Source organism: Sitophilus oryzae, unplaced genomic scaffold (assembly GCF_002938485.1).
Source record: "Sitophilus oryzae breed Bouriz unplaced genomic scaffold, Soryzae_2.0 scaffold_980_pilon_pilon, whole genome shotgun sequence".
Lineage (NCBI taxonomy): Eukaryota > Metazoa > Arthropoda > Insecta > Coleoptera > Curculionidae > Sitophilus > Sitophilus oryzae.
The window spans coordinates 661112-682406 of record NW_022147617.1 but is presented as its reverse complement, the minus strand read 5'-3'; the positions used below and the strand labels follow the sequence as shown (position 1 = coordinate 682406).

At 33.1% G+C, this 21295-nt stretch overlaps 3 protein-coding genes across 3 annotated transcripts in view; 2 read left to right on the top strand and 1 right to left on the bottom strand.

The window, feature by feature from the left end:
• The window catches only part of LOC115891215 (dynein heavy chain 1, axonemal-like), a 72923-nt gene extending 53765 nt beyond the window's left edge, over window positions 1-19158 (top strand). Inside the window, exons 4-10 of the mRNA XM_030911639.1 lie at window positions 3298-3452; window positions 3509-3748; window positions 4329-4407; window positions 11381-11594; window positions 14611-14773; window positions 17564-17682; window positions 18944-19158. Coding sequence (XP_030767499.1) covers window positions 3298-3452; window positions 3509-3748; window positions 4329-4407; window positions 11381-11594; window positions 14611-14773; window positions 17564-17682; window positions 18944-19158 — 1185 coding nt within the window. The remainder of the gene's footprint in view (window positions 1-3297; window positions 3453-3508; window positions 3749-4328; window positions 4408-11380; window positions 11595-14610; window positions 14774-17563; window positions 17683-18943) is intronic.
• Window positions 1-21295, bottom strand: part of LOC115891266 (thyrotropin-releasing hormone receptor) — a 193288-nt gene that overhangs the window by 32712 nt on the left and 139281 nt on the right. The gene's annotated exons all lie outside the window — the stretch shown is intronic.
• LOC115891214 (fatty acyl-CoA reductase 1-like) overlaps window positions 19363-21295 on the top strand; it is a 10990-nt gene continuing 9057 nt past the window's right edge. The window contains exon 1 of the mRNA XM_030911638.1: window positions 19363-19398. Coding sequence (XP_030767498.1) covers window positions 19363-19398 — 36 coding nt within the window. The remainder of the gene's footprint in view (window positions 19399-21295) is intronic.

Sequence of the window (21295 nt, the reverse complement as noted above, 5' to 3'; positions counted from 1 at the left end):
TTTAAATAAAAAAAAACAGTTATCTAGACATTTTAGTAAGTAACAAAAGTAGTCCTGTTTAAAATTCATTTTAACGCACAGATCCCGAATAAAATAGGGGTTAAAAATTAATGGCACGTCGCAGTTAGAAAAACTTTAAAAGCTTTCCAAAACAAAGTTTTTCTCTTTTGTTTCAGCATCATCGATAGCAAAAATATTTTTATTTTTGCTTATTTTTTAAGCTTTATTCTACGCTTTAAAATTAAATCTTAAATAACCTAAAAACGATTTATTTTAATTATAGGAACATGTATAACCAAAAAGTAACGAATTGAAAAACCGTTTCACTGACGGAATAAAAAAATCTGGTTTTCAATTCGAAAAAATGGTTTCTGATAATTTTTTAATCGCTCAATTCCATGACAGCTACAACTAATATTATATGACATTTGAACAATTTCATTTTTGAAATAGATGGCCAAATGTCTTCTCTTTATGTCACAGTCGCTGTGGTAATCACTAAATTTGGCGTTTTTGGCAGGAGTCCAGCCAGGAATCCAGTTTTTGGCAGGCGTTTTTGGCAGGAAGTTTTTGGTTTGGAATCCTCGGACAATGGAATCTGCCAGAAACTTTTACGCAAATCTATACTAGAAATATACGTAGCTCCACGAAGAGAGTTTAAAATTGTATCTATATTTGGCATAGGGTAAGAGTCATACTTTGTAACCTGATTTAAAGATCGACCATCAAAACAAAAACGAAATTCACCAGTTGGTTTTTTAACTAAAAGCACTGGAGAACACCAAGGACTATTAGAAGGTTCCACGACACTAAGTTTAAGCATATCATTTAATTCCTCATTCAAGATTTTTGACATATAAGGGGACATTAAAAAAGGTTTTTGACGAAATGGTTTGGCATCACCAGTGTCAATCCACATAGTAATTTTATCTGTACGACCAAGACCATGGTCACTATTGATACTGTCAAAAGAGTTAATAAGAAGTTCAGCTTGTTTTCTCTGATTTGGTGTTAGATCATCAAGGGTACACAACGTATTTACTGCACGGGTGTTATAAGGAAATGAAGAAAACTTAGGCTGAGATCTAGAATTGACTTCCCACCAATTTTTCTTAAGATCTTCCATAAGATCAAACCGCAAGATAAAATCACAACCAAAAATAAAACTATGAGGCAATGAAGGTACTACAATAGCACTGATAACTTGACATGAACCATCAACGACTAAAGGTAGATCGATTACACCAACTATTTTCTTTTCGATATTGTCTGCAGTACTAATTGATAAAAGAGTTGGTTCCCTAATAACCAAATTGAGATTCTCAATAACAGGAATACCAGCAGCTCCAATAACTGTAGATGTACTTCCAAAATCTAAAAGACCACAAATTTCAACGCCTAGAATTTCTACTAAAATATAAGGTCTGTTATCAGAAACCTTTGGACAAAAAAGAGGAGAAACTTTATGATTGGTAGTGGTGGATCTATAAAAATTCTTAACACATAATAACCACTTCTTCCAATCAGATTCTGAAAATAAATTTCTGGGTTTGAATTTTTTTTGAACTACATGACCAGAAACACGAGTTCGTCCGATTAGTTTTTTTGAACATTTTGGACACGCCGGTGATTTAACCCCTAAATTACCACATTTAAAACAAAAAACCTTACGTTTCTGTCGACAATCATGAAATGTATGATTTGGACCAGAACAATTCCAACAAACTAAACACGAGGTTGCTTCCTTACCTGAATTTTCTACAGATCTGGGCATACTCGAAGAAGTATTTACCATATTAGGGTCAGAAGACGACGACGCTGCAGCAGAACAAGGAGACCTAACAGTAGTATTTTTATTTTTGTTTTGAGCATTGACATTTTTAGACTTTTTACAAAACTGTACTCGATGAGAATCAGACGAGCTAGAATCAAGAGTGGTATTCAATTGAGAAACATTTAAACTTCTAGATCGTTTTTCATTCTGATGTTTAGCATTTTCTAATTTTCTACACAAATTAGACAGTTCAGACACAGATAAAACATCAACTAAAGCTAACTGAGTAATGTATTCAGGAAGTAAATTTTGTCTAATATTTTTAATCTTATTAACCTCACTAGGGCATTTACTTAATCTACTAAAACACATACTACACATCTACTAAAACACATACTACAATCTACTATACACATTTTTTTGTCAGGCAGTTTTTCCCTCCAAAAATTTTAAATATTTTTTTTCTCAAACACGGTAAATGTTAGGTATAAAGTGTTTGGCATCAAAATTCATAAAATTTTACGTAGAATTTAAGTACGTATGCAATAAAAAATGGGGATACTCATTTAAAATAAGAAAGTTGGTGTCAACTTTTGATATTCCCGGAAGTGCTGCCATATTGAAAATATTTTTAATCAGTAATCAAAAATATCCGATCTAGATGTTAATGTAATTCTCTAAAAACTTCTAATGCACGTTCAGCCTGGTTTGCTGTGTTTATGGCTCCACTACAGCAAGCTGTACCTTGCTACTCTCAAGGCGTGTAAACGCTCTATAGGCTTGATGTATTCTCTGCTGGTGCTGCCACTATTGGAGAATATCGTAAACAGTTAGTATATACAAATACGTGGGTTTAAATACCGAGTATACGAAAAATTTATTTTAATTATTCTAAAAGGGTTAGGAAGTATAATTTGTGAAAATTAAAAAAAAATATTTTGATATCTTCAGAAGGTCTAACTTGTATTATAATTTATTATTCCAGCTAAAAAAACTTTTTAGATGAGCTCAATTACGGCAGCGAGCATAGTTTTAATCACCGGTTTTGCTAGTGGGGTCATATTTGGGGCTATTTCGGCTATAACGATATTTTTTAAAGGTACATAATTATAATTTTAAAGATGTTCATAAAACATTTAATCTATAAATATATATAATCTAATATAAATACCATTAATATTGCAAATTCTATTTTATCCTCTCATAGTATGTGTCTATTTAATTTTTTGAGTACCTTGTTTACTCACTTGTTTCGTCGAATTGCTTGCATCCGTTTTTGCTTTTGATCAAATCGGTGTGAGAAACTATGAAGCTATAAAATGGTTGTTTAGGGAGAGTTATAATATGTAATATCCGGGAAAGTTGAGTTATTGAATGTTATTGCACCCAACAACGCCCTAATTACGCTCTCCTTTACGCGTTAACATTTTTTTGGCAATTTGATGAGTTGAAATCAACTGAAATGCACCAACCCTATACGAGAGACTACTATTATTATGTTTAAAGTTTTTATTTTTTTACAGTGTTATGAAATTTTGAAACATGCAATGACGTCACTAAAGGGCCAACCTCAACCGAGTGGATACCCATTTCAAGCTGCGCAGACGTATGTATTAAACCCAAAATCCATCACCATGGGACAGTTATATGGGGAATTTGATTTGCAGACCCACGAATGGTAAAATGAAAATAATCAAATTATTTAGCGAGAGCAATTTTTTTATTTTAATCTAGGACAGATGGTATCTTGCCGTGCCTTGTTCGCGTAGGTATTAATGCCCCGAACAAAGACAAAAGATGGTACGTCTTTGACGGTCCAGTGGACGCGGTTTGGATAGAAAACATGAACACGGTCCTGGACGACAATAAAAAACTATGCTTGAGTTCGGGAGAAATTATAAAATTGAGGGACACGATGACTATGATGTTTGAAGTTGCCGATTTGGCTGTAGCTTCACCGGCAACCGTTTCAAGGTATGTATGCTAATAAATTAAAGTGTATTGAGTTCATTTTTTAGGATTCCGTACCCAAAGGGTAAGAACGGGAATCCTATTACTAAGACTTCGCTGTCCGTCCGTCCGTCCATCTGTCACAAAGCTCTATCTTATGAACCGTTATAGCTAAACAGTTGAAATTTTTACAGATAATGTATCTATGTTGCCGCTATAAGAACAAATACTAAAAACAGATTTAAATGAATGTTTATAAATAAAAAAGTAGTTTCACCAAACATTATCTTTTAAGTAAGAATTTTACATAGAATCTTTCAAGTCCTCGGTGGCCGCGTGGTTTAAAGCGTTAGGACAATACGCTGCTATGACGTTGGAGCCGTAGTAAGGCAATTTTAAGTAACGTGTTTCTTCATTTTTTTTAAATTACTTATACGCGCATTCAAAATTTGAGCTAAATCGGAAAAAAAGTTTATAATAATATAGTGTCTAATGTTGTATAGATAATGAATGGTACGGAACACTCCGTGCGCGAGTCCGACTCGCACTTGATCAATTTTTTATTAATAACCTTCAATTACTACTTCTTTCTATTATGGTTTAGATGTGGAATGGTGTATCTCGAACCTGGTGTGCTTGGGTTGGATCCTTTTATAAACTGCTGGATGAAGAGACTACCACCGGTAGTAGAACTATTGTTTGTTTAGCTATCGTTCAACGACACGTCATATATTCTCGGACTCTCTCAATCACTTGATAACCAGAGGGCCCGGATTCTGTAACTTTGACATAAAAACGTTACGCTTTCAAAGCGGTGAGCGAAAGTATGCGATAAGCGGAACGTCAAGCAGTCGATTTTGGTATTCTCCTTGCTGTGCGAATCGTTTTCTGGATACGCGTTGAGCACATATTGACAGCATCGTAATTTTCCAGGTGTCTAATAGTCAAATGTGATTAAAACAATGAAAAATATCAATGTTACGTGAATTTTATAACCTATTGTTGAGTTATGTCAACCTATTTTTCTATGGATATGTCATTATTCTTATTATACGAGGGAAATGTTGAAGACGCTTCTCAGCATTTTCGATGTTTTGAACAATATTTATAGCTACCAACTTGTAATTTGTCGATTACTTATTTAGGAATTTATAGAACAAGTAGTAGTTTTCACTAAAGAGCAAGATAACGCATGAAATCACAATTTTTTCGATTTTCACTGACAGCATACTGACAGTTCGACAAGCAAAACGATCCTTTAAGGCAACCGTTTTCAAAGCGCTTAGCGCATTCAGTAGAGACGCTAAGCGCGTCAGACGAGAATACCCAAATCGTTAGTTAAGTGCGCGCTCAGCAAAAATTAACGTCATATACGCTGAGCGTCTAAAAGCGCTTAGCGTTTTCTAAGTTACAGAATTCGGGCCCAGATGAAACAGATTGGTGACGTCATTACGGCATTTTGTACAATACTGCACACTGTTTTTAATAATTGTCATTGTCATTCGAGTTATAATTTTATTGGCGGACAACGATTAATGTCAAAATTAAAACTTGATTGGCAGTCAAACAATTTTTAATTTTGACTTTTGGATGTTTAATTTGAAATTCAATTTTTTTATTAATGGAAAGACTATCAAAATGATAAATGCCTAACCATAGACTTCAAATAAAATATAGACTGAGCATATCATTCATAAATAGCTGACAAATGCGGTCAGATCCTAAATCACATATACTTACGTGGATAAATCAACGCTATAAGTTTAGCATTTAGTTCATTAATATTATGGCTCAAATTGCGATATATCCGACAAAATTCATAAAGTTTTCAAAATTGATGGAAATAATCAGGACATCATATGTATTACTAAACTGAAAAGTTCCCACCCCTAAATAGTGTGCGTCATCGCCCAGTACATCGTTTCTACCCCCATTTTGAGTTTTTTTATATAATCTCGGCAACGGTGCAATTCTCGACAAAAATACCTACAGTACGTCTATCCGTTCTGTAGCTACGGGGTATCCGTAAGAGGGGAAACGATATTCTCTCGATGTTTTTCGTAAAAAAAACAGACGACGCGTCCCATCAATAAAAATTCAACAAATTTGCCAGTAGCCAATAAAATGTATATAGAAAATTGTTCTTCATAAAATTCTCTATCAAAAAGATAATTACACTTTGTTTCTAAAGATATTAATAAAGTGGCAAATAGGGCGCAAACAAATACGTTTAAATTTACATATACCGCCGCCTCCCCATAAGAGCAATGAGATAATTTATGTCCCAGAATTGAAGGACAGAAGATCTGGGCGCACATGCGCCGAAATGCTACTTTTCTATTGACCGAATGGTGTCGAGATGGGTTATCGACAGTTATCGATTTATTTTTGGACGCGTCGTCGAAGTGGATTTTGTTTTCAGTTTGGACTTGGGCAGTCGCCATTAGTGTCATTAGTGTTTTCTCTAACTTTCTGTGTTTTCCACGTGTACTGTGTTTTCGTTTGTATTTTAATCTTTGTGCGTTTATTGACAATTTTGTGATTTAGTTTTAAAGACTTTTGCTGTAGTTTAATTAATAGAACAATGGGAATGGGCTACTGCTTTTGTGTGTGGTAGAAGCCAACTAACAAAATTAATAATAGAAATTTTTCTCGATGTTCGTTTGTATCATGAAAGCAAAATCAGAAATAAAAGGGATGTTAATATAAGACAAAAATATACGAAACTAATTTTATTCAAAAATCAATAATTGTTAAAAGCATTATATTTAGTCTTACTATTTTAAAATAAAAAAGACATTATAATGTAAAGACTAAAAATAGAGACTACATAAGGCTAATTATAATGCTTACACAATTACACACAGACTGTCTTATTGTAAATTATTATTGTTTTTTTTTTTTTTCATAATATAAAAGAGTATTACAATGCAACAATGTAAATAATTATATTTTTTGTATCTAGCTTGATTTATGTATAAACTTAATATGTACATACTTTTAGTTATATTTGTTTAATAAAAAATATGTTAATAATAAAGAATTACTTTTGTTTCATTTTAAACCAGGACTGATGTTGATTATTGATCATAAATACATGGGCAGTAAAAGAAACAATAGACAGTAAAAAATGTACTGTTATACTTTGTTTTGCTGCAATTTTTAAGTCGAGTGAAATAGATATGCAATTTGTAATACTAAGTTCTTAAGACAGTTCCTTAATTGAGGTTTTACTAAATTATTTTTTGAATTTTAAAAAAAGTGAAATAGATATGCAATTTGTACTACGAAGTTTTTAAGACAATTTCTTAATAATTGTGGTTTTACTAAATTATTTTTTGAATTTAAAAAAAAAATATCGTACCTGTCACTTTTTTTCATTCGTTTTATTTAATAATAATTGTCTAACACAACAAAGTCTACTTAGAACGATATGATATAAATATAAATGAGTTCATTAAAAAATGGTCTGATTAAAATTAGTACCTAAATAAGCAAAAATTATCCCCTCATAAAACAAGAAATTAAGGAGTTCAGTAAAAGGATTGCAACTATATATTTTATTCAGTAAATTTTCATAATAGTAAGTATAAAAGCACAATCTCTAAAACGACAATATGAATAATGTATATTAAGATTTAACTCGAGTTTCAGTGAAAAAACTATATTGATATTAAAATATTTTAATACCTTCAGAATACTAATTACATACCATAAAATAGGAGTTTTTACGATGCGGGAAGCCATCTAGAAAAAGAATTTTAGAAATCAGCAATGGGATTCTGTAAGCTCTGTAGCAAGAAATTTCCTATCGAGCCTATGCTATTTGTATACGATTGATGAGTCACTAGACAGGGAAATGTTTACAGAATCGCACTGCAGATACCTATTACGCTACTAGGAGCCCCCCATTGTGAGACAGATATAAAATAATTTTTATATACCTATTCCATAGCCTATTTTTTTAAATGTCTGTAATATTTATAATAAACTTATTTTAACGAGTAGAAGTATTGCACCAGCATCAAAATTAACACTACTTGTAAAAAACTGTTGCTCCTTGAGTTTGTAATAGATATAAACAAAATAAACATTCGAAAATAACTAAATCGAAGATATCTGAAAACTTTTGGTTGAAAAAGTGTTTTGCCATAACATGTTGGATACGATTAAAATATCTCAATTGATAAATATGCGCATAATGTTACATTATCAAACTTATTTGATTTCAGAATATTTAACAAAAAGCTTCCAATTTTTCGAAAGATTTAATTCAATTATTAGAACGTCTTTAACCTCAACTTAAAATAAATAAAAATAAAACCAAAACAAAACATATCATATGATTTGGAAAGATTTGGAACTGTCCAATCAAAGTGCTTACAGATCGAGCAAGCGCAGAAAACCTCCTCCCGAACAAGAATAGACTTATGTAGGAAATGCATTGACATTCTATAGCCATCCTTCAACATCGGGACAGGAATTTAAGCGGTACCCTCCGTATATTTTATTTGAACGTATTTGGGCGCAAATATAAGGGTTATGACTAGCACTATCTGCAGTTCAATCTAATTTAAAGTTTAATGTTTATCGCTAACAAAAAGCAGTAACCACTAAATTATACTTAGAATTTTAATATATGTTCTTCTCTCACACTCCTCTACCCCTACAAAAAGGGCGATTTGTACTTATTTCCACATCACCCTAGAGGTAAAGTATTTGATGCGTTTTTTTAGTGGTATCCCCTGTAGGCCTAATCCACTAATTATCAAATGTTAAAGATGGGATTTTATTTAAAACTTTAAAAGTGTGTCGTGCAAATCGTGTAAAGCCGATATCTAGTTTGAGCAATACAATAAAAATTAATGGCAATGATGTTCAAGTTGACTCAACATTACTATTTCAAAGAATTATTTGCATCGATCATTCTAGCCTGGACAAAGTTTACAGAATAAAATATAAGTTCGGTCACTTAGCATCGGCACTTTGAAAATCGCGTATCAAAAGCCAGAAGCCGCCTCGTCCGATACGCCGGACTTCGATGACCACAGGAGTGGAAGCCGGGGTAAATAGAAGCCGCATTTTTACCGATCGCAATGTGCGACAAGGTGCAGGGGAACGTGGGGTATTTCAAAAATACCTAATGGTAAATCTACAAAAGAAAAAATATACTATCAGTTTATTGGTGTATTACATATAAATATTTAGACATGGCAAGATAAAAAAAGATATAGCAAAAATAAAATAAATTTTAAAAACAAACACAAAAAATAAAGCTACACAATATGAACAGTAAATAATGTAAAAGTATATTACGTTACGAGTGTTTTGGAAAAAATAATATTACGCACGAGTGCAGTATTCCATGAGTGCGTAATATGGTTTTCCAACACGAATTACGTACACTATAAAATTCAAAGCTGAAACTATTAAATGTCAACAACTTTTGATGTTTAAATGGTATCCTCGGTATTTTTTTTACGTTATTCGATAAAAAATGATACTCTGAGTAGAAAGACATACATATGTCAGCTTTTAACAGTTTCACATATGATTTATTTGAAAGTGTAACACGCGGTTTATAACGACAATTTGACTCGAAATGTGTGTGGCATGAAATTATTCGTAAAAAAATACTTTTTCTAAATATACTAATGAGCCACCCTCTTTCCATTTGAAAAAAATTAAGATATGGTTAAAAATACCATTTGGGCATCTTTTAACCGGCCAAGACAAGACATTGAAAACATTAGACGATCAAATCTATTTTTCCCAGGACTCCTTGATTAAAGTTTTGTTTTTAAAAGAGCTATGACACTCAATATTAAAATTTTAAAAGATTTTTTTTAAGCTAGAATGCCAAAAGTTGACATATGATATGGCATTCTATTCAGATTGTCATTTTTTATCGAATAAAGTAGAAAAATGCCGCGGTTGCCGTTTAAAAATCAAAAGTTGTAGTCATTTTCGGTGAAACCGGAAGTGACCGAAAAAAATTGAAAACGTTAATCAATCCTAATTTAGGTCATATACTAACACACCAAATCTCGTTTTTTTATCTGAAAAAATAAAAAAGTTATAGGGATAAGCCACTTTTGAGACACACCCAGTATATGATTTTTCGTGTAAAAAAATAAAGTGTTCTTGAATAATTCTAATTAGATATTTTAAATAATTTTTTTCCAGTGGCAAAAAACTCAATATTATTTTTAAGAAATAATAAAAATAATTATGCTTTTTTTATAATGAACTAATAAATAATTAACTAAGGCTAATGTGATCAGTAACATTTTGCAATGAAAATTAAATAATCACTTGAAAACTAATTCCATATGCATGCGAGACCACTCTGTAATAACGCCAAAATCAGAGTAACACGCCGAACGTGATCCGCCATGTATGCTGGGTCCAAAGTCCACACACCAGTAATACACTGGGAAACACGTGTGTGAAGCGGCTTTTGATACCTGCCGCCGGCACAAGTGACGGAACTTATATTTTATTCTGTAAACTTTGGCCTGGAGTTAAAAAAGTGCTTTAGTTTCGAATTAGCTTCAGTACCTCTTTCTCTTTTCGATGCGAAAGGCCTAATCAGGAAAAGTAATAAAGCAGCTTTATACCAGATTGTCAATAAAGTTCCATAACGAGACCATATTTTTGAAAACAGCGAGTGTGTCATTGATGGAGGATATTTGCTTCGCCGCGTAATATGGCCAAAAAAAAAAGGACATTTAACATTGTTTAGAACGCTTAAGTTAGTTACATTAAAAACATTATGGAAATAGAGTCGTGTTGATGGTTATATGGAAAATGCAAACACCACGAAGAGCCCAGAACGACAGAGGCGGCTACTCAAACTTACTACCTCAAATTATGTTTAACCAGAATACTGTTGTCTCTGAAACTCAACAGAACTTCCTAAGTAATTTGTTTAACAAATAACGTTTAATCACAGAACTAGTAAACAAATTTAGGTAAGAAGGTATAGAAGTATTTGCTGCTGCGGATGACGCCGATTTATTAATAATTCAAACTGCTATAGAAAAATCTAATAATTGCGATACAACTGTTATAGTAAGGCAAGATATTGACCTGCTAGTTCTTCTTATTGCACTTTCTCCCTCTGACAAAGTTATAAAATTTTTAAAAGAAAAACAGGGTAATACTTGCAAAAGGATTTACAGTTCTCAAGATTTACAATCCGCAACTTTTTTAAAAAATTACAAATACACTATATTATTTGTACACACCATTAGTATTTTTATATAATTTAATTTTTGTGACAGTAAACATTCTATTTATTGTTCAAATATATGCATTTTACAAATTAAATTTTTAAAATTACTGTTCAAATTTGGCGCGCGGACGATAGGTCCTGGACAAGGATAGATAGAGTAGAAGCACCGCGTGTTCAACAAAAAAATGAGATAAATGGAAGTCGTTGATATGTTTGCGACAGTTTCCATAGTGATTTACTTATCCACGTAAAGTATAGATGACCTAGGGTAATAACTATCTTCTAAACAATATGAACTGATCTCAGACACACCCTAAAACGCATATTTGACTAATAGTATGACGTAACGTTGAACGTTGTCCAAAGAGACGATAAATATTTTTTAAAGGTTTTATTTGTTAATGAAACTTGTTTTTCAGTTGGCAAAGCCGTTCGTTGAAGATCTATATAGTTTATTCAACTATTACGTTTTGCCTGCCATCGAATTTGTCAGGACTAGACTAAAGGAAGTGTTGACGTCGGTAGATTCAGCTTTATTGATGTCCTTCCTGAGATTAATGGACTATCGACTATTGCCAATATCTGGAAAGGACAACAGACCTCCGCCCCCGCCACAGTTTGTGGCTTTGATGCGTAAGCAAATATTCATCCGAAAAATGTCTATACCTATGTGGAGGATTCATCTCTCCAAAAAATCCTATATGGGTATTATATATAATCTGTCCAACGAGAAGATCCTTGACAGTGATAGATGTGTCTGTCATTTTAATTTCGAAGTAGTTTATTTTATTTTACAAAGAAATAAGTTGGTACAACTGGAATGCATAGCAGGAAATATTTAAAATTTGATTGACAAGATGACAAGTGATTACTTCAAAATATTGTGAAAAAAACTGTATAAAACTGAAAAAATGTAATCGAGTTATTTTATTTAATAAAAACGGTATGTGTTAATACAAAACAAACAAGAACAAGACACTACGTACCAAAAAAATATAAAAAAGAACTATTATTTACTTTCAAGCTTTATGAAACTACCCGCATTTATGATTATATTTATCAATATAACTTATGTACAAATACAAATTTGTAATATTCCACAGGAATAAATAAAACAACATTATTTTATTAATAATAACACCTACCAAATGTTATACCTTAAAGGTTGATTAATTAACTTTAATCTTAATTGTTTTAAACCAGTACCTTTTGACATTATTTTTCTGCAGTACTAAAATGCATTATTTACCTATCGTGTGATGTCGATATTTTACAGCTACTCCAGTTTTTAGTATGTGTTTTGTTTGATCCTTATATACGAGACGCACTGATCTACGACGAAATGGTATACAAACTTTATCGATGGCAACTTCATCGGTGTATAAGACTTTCTGCCTGGGCAGCGAGTATTAACCATAAACTGTGCTCTGGGTCTACAGTTAATTTTCACTCGATTTTTTCTCCACTTGACTTCAAAAGACACAAAACACACGTAATAATACGAATCAAAATGCATCATCTTCCAAAACGCAGGGTATTTAACAAAAGTTGACACAAAATTATAACCTATAATTTGGCAAGACTTTGACAAGCGTCAAAAATGACAAAAATCTAAAGGCGAGTTCGTACGCATCGGCGTCCGTTTGTCGTTCATCGTTCCGTCAAACCAATAAAATTGAAATACGATCTGTAATTTTTAAATAAACCAATAAAACTGGTTAAAAACAACAAGACACGACGCATGACGGATTTATATTTAAACCCATCCATAGATAACTTAAAAATTATTAGAAACTTTTTTTAGTAAAATAAATAGATTGGTATGGGACGTCATCTGCTTTTCTTCTGTCATCGTCTGTCGAAATCTTACCTGTGAAAAAAAACAGAGTATACGTAGTTTCCGTTTGGATTAACACAGAAGTGTTTACAAAAAATTGCTATTTTATTTTGTAGATTTTCTTGCAGTGGCGAAATACCCATATAGGATTTTTTGGAGAAATATTCATCCACTTCGGACGAACAGTTCTCAAACTAGTTGCTCTTCAAACCAGTAAAAAATTATGTAGGTGGCGCCCCCCCTCTCCAAACCAAACCAAACCAGACACCAATTTTCATCCAAATATTTGTAATGGTTATAATATTAGTTCAGAAATTATCTGGAAAAAAATTGGAATAAAAATAAAACTTTTTTCGGTATCTTCGAAAAGAAGCATTTTAGGACATACATTTATAGATCATACCAAACAAACTTTTAGTCATGCGATTAAGCTTGACCGGCACAGCGTTGCCCACTTTTACATATTTTCATTTAATCAAAATATTTTAGGAAACAAAAATAAATTAATTATAAATATATAAACAGTTACTATTTACATAAACAAAACTCACTTCCTTAGCAGCATTTAAGGTACATAAAGGGCCTAGCCGCTTTTCCACTCAAAATATTCTAATAAGGTTGCGATGGTTTTTTTTGCAACGGCTATTAAGCTGTCTTGTACACAAAAAGAACAATGTTCGTTTGCAAGGTGTGCTAGTAAACATTTTAACAACTAAATTCATTTAAACTAAAAACTAATAATACAAATCTAAAATGTCAAAACGAATGACAATATCAGAAAATAAATAAATATAAATGTGGCAACTTGACATTTTTTAAAGCACAGCTATCACCTGAATTTCCAGCGGGATATTTAAATTCAGCCGCGGTAAAATTATTTAGTTAGTCAGCCTCGGCGCCGAATATGTCCATGGTTGAATTTAAAAATCGCGCCTTCGATTACGTAACTAAAAGTTTAATTGGTATCGCTTATATATGAACTTTTTTTTATTTTTAACGGTAGAATATGCTGCAGAAGTTTCCTGAATATAATTCGGACCACCCTGTATATAAAATTAAGTATCTCAATAAACTCCTGCTGGCATAATTATTTCCAATATTCCCGTTAAAATTCTTTTTTCAAATATGATAATAAGCAAAATGGAGTGGTCCTTTGTTTAAAATTTCCAACACGTCTTTCCATTAAATATTGTCTAGACTTGGGGACAAAATATCACTACTTTAAATTCTCATCTCAGAACGAATAATCTATATTACTGTTATTATAAGTCTATTTCTAGGGTATTATGCCTTAAGGCCATCTAAGGATAGACTTATAATTCCACAGGGATGTGATTTATTCATATTGAACTAATAGTGTGAGCTAAATTTTATTTGCATAGGAAAATCTACCAAAATAAATTTGTTTGATTTTTGCTGTATTAATAAAAACGTTACAGATTAAAATGTTTATATGTATATATAAAATTATTAATAAATAATATTTTCTTGCCTTTAGCTGTGTTTTTTTTTCTAATTTCGAAAAATCGAAAGCAGAGAAAAATAAAAAGAAAATTGTTTTGCTTGTCGTAAAGAGGGGAACTAAGCTCCACTCCCACAACCGGTTTCTGGGCCTACTCTTCATCAAGTGGGCTGTCCAGGGGCTGGTTCTCACCGATACGGCAAGCAAAACCTTTTCAATATCAACAAACGATGTAGTAAAGTGTCGATGAGATATTAGCGCATCTCCTTCTCCAAAAAATACACAGCTAAAGGCAAAAAAAATATCAGCGACCCTGTATTAATTCTAATAGATCTTTATTCTATTTCTAGAAAATCTTCTGGTACCCTGGGTGGTATTTAACACTATATGGAGCATAGGGTCAACGTGCGACAACCAAAGCAGGCCCATGTTTGACAGCTTCATAAAAGAAAAGATGACATCTGCGGAACACGAACCTCCGTTTTCAACTGGCGAACTTTGTTACGATTTCAAGTAAACATTTATTTATAATGTTAAAATAATTGCTTGACAAGGCTGATTTGATTTCCCCTTACGTCTCAAGCGCTGTACGGTGGAGACACCAATCGTTCTGCAGCCAACGCATAAAACACTTATTTTCTCTAATTCGGCCAGCGAAGACATATCGAAGACGGTGTGGACCCGAAAGCGACAGTGTTGCCATATTAAAATGTGTAATATCTTTAATACGTTTGAGGATTTGATGAAAAACCAGCGTTTATGTATTGAAAATTTATTCGTGCTTAAACATGTAACAAACAACAAAAATACTTTTGTCCACGACCACTTAATAATAAATCAATATTCTACTTGCTAGCTGAAGAAATATGGTGTCCATATTTGTAATTGAGTGAAATATAACAGCTGATAACAGTGAATTATGATAAATCACACTTGGCATTTACTTTACATTTGTTGCTATGCCAACGTGACACTCACAACGTTCCGATGCGCGGCGTGGATGATTTGACGTTTTTCTTTTCTTTTCTTTTTATTAATTTTGACGTTTAAAATTGTCAAATGTTAAGTAGGTAGTGATTATTAAGTGGCATATCAAGAACTCGTTTAAAATCAAAAAATGAATTATGAGAGTGATAATGAGTCCTGTACAGGGTGGGTCAAATTCGACGCTTTTAAATGGAAACACCCTTTTTTTGGGTTAAAAAAAAAAGGTTTTATGGAAATTTTCGCTAAAGTCAACCGTTTAGGCATAAAATCCCTGGAAATTTTAAAATTTTGCGTAAAATATGATATATTATGTATAGTCGATTTTCCGAAATCAAATGTCGATTAGGATTCACTAAAATTAGTTTTAGTTTAGTTTCTTCAATTTTGTCACGAAACAGTGGCGTATCATTAATTCACTCATTAATTTATGAATAATTATTTGTCGTGCTAGACAGCATTCATTGCGAACTTACCACCAGGTTCAGCATTGGTCTGGTTGTACCAAAGATGCCGAAGAACGGGGTTGGAAGAAAACAAAAACAGGCATTACTCCAGTCACAACGTTGAAAGATCCAGCTCCAAAATCCCTGTTGGCATTTTTATCCTGTAAATGCAAAACCAATAACTATGGTAAAGCCTGCGGATGCAGAAAAGCAGGATTAAACTGTTCAATGATTTCTGCATACTGCAATGGGAAATCGTGTGACAACGTCACTGAAGTGTCACTCGATGAATCCGATGAAGAGGAGTTGGACTTGCCAGTAGATATCCCTCTGGTGGCTGAAGATTAAGAGTTGGACGTATTGAGAGACCAGCCTGGTTAGCCCAGCACAGCAGACACGATCGACTTTGATATCAATGATCCAGATCCGTCGGGCTTGTGCGGATAAGTTAAAGTTTTTAATTTATCTAGTGGAGTAGGCCTCCGGGGAGACCACGTTAAAATAAACGCGCCATATACTTTACCTCTTGGGTGGTGTGGAAACAAGTACACATTTTCAATAAGTAATTAAAATTAATTATTCATAAATTAATGAGCGAATTAATGATACACCTCTGTTTTATGACAAAATTGAAGAAACTAAACTAAAACTAGTTTTAATGAACCCTAATCGACATTTGATTTCGGAAAATCGACTATACATAATATATCATATTTTACGTAAAATTGTAAAATTTCCAGGGATTTTGTGCCTAAACGGTTGACTTTAGCGAAAATTTTCATAAAACCTTTTTAATAGGAAATTTTATTTTCTTTAATTTTTCTCTCCTCTAATTTTCGCGAAAAACGCATAGTTTTCGAGATATTCACAAAATACCGATTTTGGGCGCCATCTTGGCAAGATGGCGGCGCCGGCGGCAAGTCTGGGCCCGAATTCTGTAACTTAGAAAACGCTAAGCGCTTTTAGACGCTCAGCGTATATGACGTTAATTTTTGCTGAGCGCGCACTTAACTAACGATTTGGGTATTCTCGTCTGACGCGCTTAGCGTCTCTACTGATTGCGCTAAGCGCTTTGAAAACGGTTGCCTTAAAGAATCGTTTTGCTTGTCGAACTGTCAGTATGCTGTCAGTGAAAATCGAAAAAATTGTGATTTCATGCATTATCTTGCTCTTTAGTGAAAACTACTACTTGGTCTATAAATTCCTAAATAAGTAATCGACAAATTACAAGTTGGTAGCTATAAATATTGTTCAAAACATCGAAAATGCTGAACATCTTCAACATTTCCCTCGTATAATAAGAATAATGACATATCCATAGAAAAATAGGTTGATATAACTCAACAATAGGTTATAAAATTCACGTAACATTGACATTTTTCATTGTTTTAATCACATTTGACTATTAGATACCCATTAGATACCTAGAAAATTACGATGCTGTCAATATGTGCTCAACGCGTATCCAGAAAACGATTCGCACAGCAAGGAGAATACCAAAATCGACTGCTTGACGTTCCGCTTATCGCATACTTTCGCTCACCGCTTTGAAAGCGTAACGTTTTTATGTCAAAGTTACAGAATTCAGGCCCTGGAAATGTGCATTTTATGGATTTTAGTTAGGGACCCCAAAACCTATAAACCTGCAAAGTTGCAAAACTTCCGGACTTTTTTCCAAGCAAAAATCCCCAGTGACTGAACTAATAGTATTCTTTATCCATCCGCTGCGCTGTAAAAGACTATCAGCGCGCAGCGGATATATCGGTAACGCCAACTATATCTCGCACGTGTATTGTGTCACGAAATCGCCTATAAGGTTGCGCATCTTTTTATTACTTCAATCAACGCTATGAGTCATTTAATTTTCTCTTAGCTTGCATGACGGCGGCTTCACTGATCAGACACCCGATGGAGAACCTGCACCGCCCACGTGGTACAGTTGGATGGACAACGTTGCCGAATACAAAATAAATATTGACATGAAATACTCTGGTAATTAAATTATTTCGGTAGTTTGTACGTATAAATTTAGAGGAAAGTAATTAAATATGGAATAGTAGATATCCCTAATATGGAATACCGCCATTTCTCGGAAACAAATACCTACGTCTAATCCCAAAAGACAGTGATTTTTAATTTCTTTCTCGCATTATACTCAGGTGACTCGTTATTCCGCTGCATACGTTTTGATTAGTTTCAAGTGTTTGTTTTATAGTAGTCCATATTTCGGTACTTGTTCTATATTTAGGCTCCTTTATATTCAGCTTGTTTCTAAGAAAATTTTGTACTTACTTACTTGTCTGAAAAGTGGCTCACCCCTATAACTTTTTGATTTTTTCAGATAAATAAATCAGATAAAAAAACGAGATTTGGTATGTTAGTATATGGCATAAATTAGGATTGACTGACATATTAAATTGTTTTTCGTCACTTCCTGTTTCACCGGAAATGACTACAATTTTTCATTTTTAAATGGCACCCTCGGTATATTTTTATTTATTCGATAGGAAATGACACTCTGAATAAAATGACATATCATATGTCAACTTTTGGCATTCTCGCTTAAAAATAAATTGTATTTTAAATTTCAATCTAGAGTGCTATTGCTGTGTTAAAAACACTAATTTTTAATCAAGAAGCCTTGGAAAAATCGATTTGATCGTCTAATGATTTTAGTGACGTGTCCTGGTCGGTTATAAAATGCCCAAATCGTATCTTTAATCATATGTCAATTTTTTCAGATGGAACGAGGGTAGCTCATTAGCATATTTGGAAAACGCATTTTTTTACGAATAATTTGGTACCACACACTGGTACTTCAAGTCAAATTGTCGTTATGAACCGCATACGTCAAAAGTTGACATATGATATGTCATTCTATTGAGAGTGTCATTTTCTATCCAATAAAGTAACAAAATACCGAGGGTGCTATTTAAAAATCAACAGTTGGAGTCATTTCCGGTAAAACAGGAAGTGACCGAAAACAATTGAATACGTCAGTCAATCCTAATTTATGTCATATACTAATATACCAAATCTGGTTGTTTTATCTGAAAAAATTAAAAAGTTATAGGGGTGAGCCACTTTTGAGACGCACCCGGTATATGTAACTCTATGACTAATAATAACTAAGAATAAAAACGTTGGATTTGTAATACATTTTTTATATAACACAAAAACCTTTGACAAAAACAAAATGGTTTCCATATACGTATTTTCTCACTCATTCAATGAAACTGAAACTGTTTTTAAGATATCGAAATTCCCACTATCGATAACGTAAGGAACGCCTGGATGGTGGGAGCGATTTTGTTGAACGAAGACAATGCCTCAGGTAGTCTCAAAACCGGCACGGGTAAAACTTTGACAGTTATTGGAAAACTCAGCAAGAACATGCACAAGAAATTTATATGTGATTTTATCAATTTCTCGGCTAGAACAACAGCAAACCAAACACAAGTACAATAACCTATATTAACTTTATTTTTCATGGATTAATTTTACAAAACAGATATTAAAATGTCTATACCTTATATAAAGTAACTTTGTGGCAGCATCATTTCTTGAAAACTCTCTTAAGAGTCCACTTCACTACTCCGAAAAGCAGGGAAAATAAGCGTTCGGAGCATTTAACGTTTCCTATGTAAAACTGGCTTTGTATTTTCACATAAAATGAAGAAGGAAATTAAAGATAAATATATCCGTATTGTAAAGCACAAGCTTTAGGATAACTTCTTTAGTTTTAAGATTTTGATGGTCAAACATCAACAAATATTCTATGTTTATGACATAAATTCTCGAAAATTAAGCCATAACTTAAAATTCCGCTACAATATGGAAATAGATTGAAATATATTTCCTTCGGCCACACATCCGCTTAACCCGACCGCTGAGAGCGACCCCCTGAAAGTACAGGGTGGGGCCTAAATCTTCGATTTCTTTAAATGGAAACAGCCTTTCTATAGGAGATAGACAAACACTAATATCGGTGTCTGGAGCCCACCTTTGTCAAAAACATGGTGAAAACCGCATACCCATATCTGTTACCGCTCGGAGTTACGGGGCGTTTCAAAAAATATGCATGTAACTCTTTTTACTCATGGAAAACCCTTGTATTTTATGGTGCAAAACATTTCCAAAGCACCTTTACGTAGAATTTAGAATGGTTTTACATAATTTTCTTTTAAAATTACTAATTTTAGGAATTATCAACAGAGAATTTGATTTTATATGGGACACCCTGTATATTTTTAATTTATTGAAAATAATTTTTTTTTTTTAATTAACTGAAAAAATTTTTGCACACTTGATATTTTCTCGATTCCTCTTCGAGATATAGAGTATATAAAGTTTCGTCTGCTTCTAAATAAGTAGGTTTTTTGAACGGCGCCGGCTGTAATTCAAAAAATTCTAGCTGTGAGTAACAATTAAAACGAAAATATTTGCTATGAGAGATGCAGAATTTTGCTAACAATTTAAAATATATTTAACCAACATCAAATACATTACTTCAAACTATATCTGATAACAATAAAAAAATAAATAGCAAACCAAGACATGAGATTTTGCTACAGGTGTTTGATATATCGACCGTCTTCAGTTATGGACAGATGGGGCTGTTTTTGAACATTTCTTGTGGAATTCATTAACTCAGTAGGAGTGAAAAATACCCTCTCAAAACTGCCAAGTATTTCTAATCCTTGCCTAGATTATAATGGAAGAATAAGGAACCTTTATCCTTCCGCAAATATATCCATAGGGTTAGATCTATGAGCACTAAGTCAGGCGGCCTCGACGGCCAACGCATTGGGATCTATGTTAGCTACTCAATTATTCTTGCATTCCAAAATTTGCTGATACCATCTCGCAGTTCTGTGGTGCGTCGTCTTGCTGGAAAAATATGTTTCGAGTTCTCTTTAAGGCATATCATCAATAAGGGGTCCAAAGCCTATACTAGTTAAAAGTGGCAAACTTTGAAAATTTTGCATTTCGAAGGGAATTATAAATAAAATATCAAGTGTGCTAAATTTTTTGAAAGGTAATTTTAAATTCTTTCGGTTAATTAAAATATAGAGGGTGTCCTGAACAAAAATAAATTCTTCTGTTGATAACTCTTTAAAATTATTAATTTAAAAAAAAAAATATACTTAAACCCATTAAATTCAATGTAAAAAGCGGTGGATTTGGAAATGTTTCATAGAAATACAAAATTTCATAGCAAAAGTTACAGGGATTTGTTAAAATGCACATTTTGAAAAAAAAAAAAATAACACCTCCCGTAACCTGAAACGGTAGTAACAGATAATTTCCTCGATGTGCGGTTTTTACCATCATGTTTTGATGAAAATTGAGCTCCAGACACCGATATTAGTTTTCGTCTATCTCCTATGATAGAAAAGGGTGTTTCCATTTAAAAGCGCTCGAATTTGACCCACCCCTGTACAGGGTGTAATGACTCCCACCACAAGTCAAATCAAAAAGGCAATTTGCTGCATAGAAAACGTGGAATCCGCATAAAAATTGTCTCAACTTCAGGGCCGTCCAACGTACAGCCCTCAAGCAAAAGTATCAGCAATACGTAACTGAACGAAGTACAAATTGATAA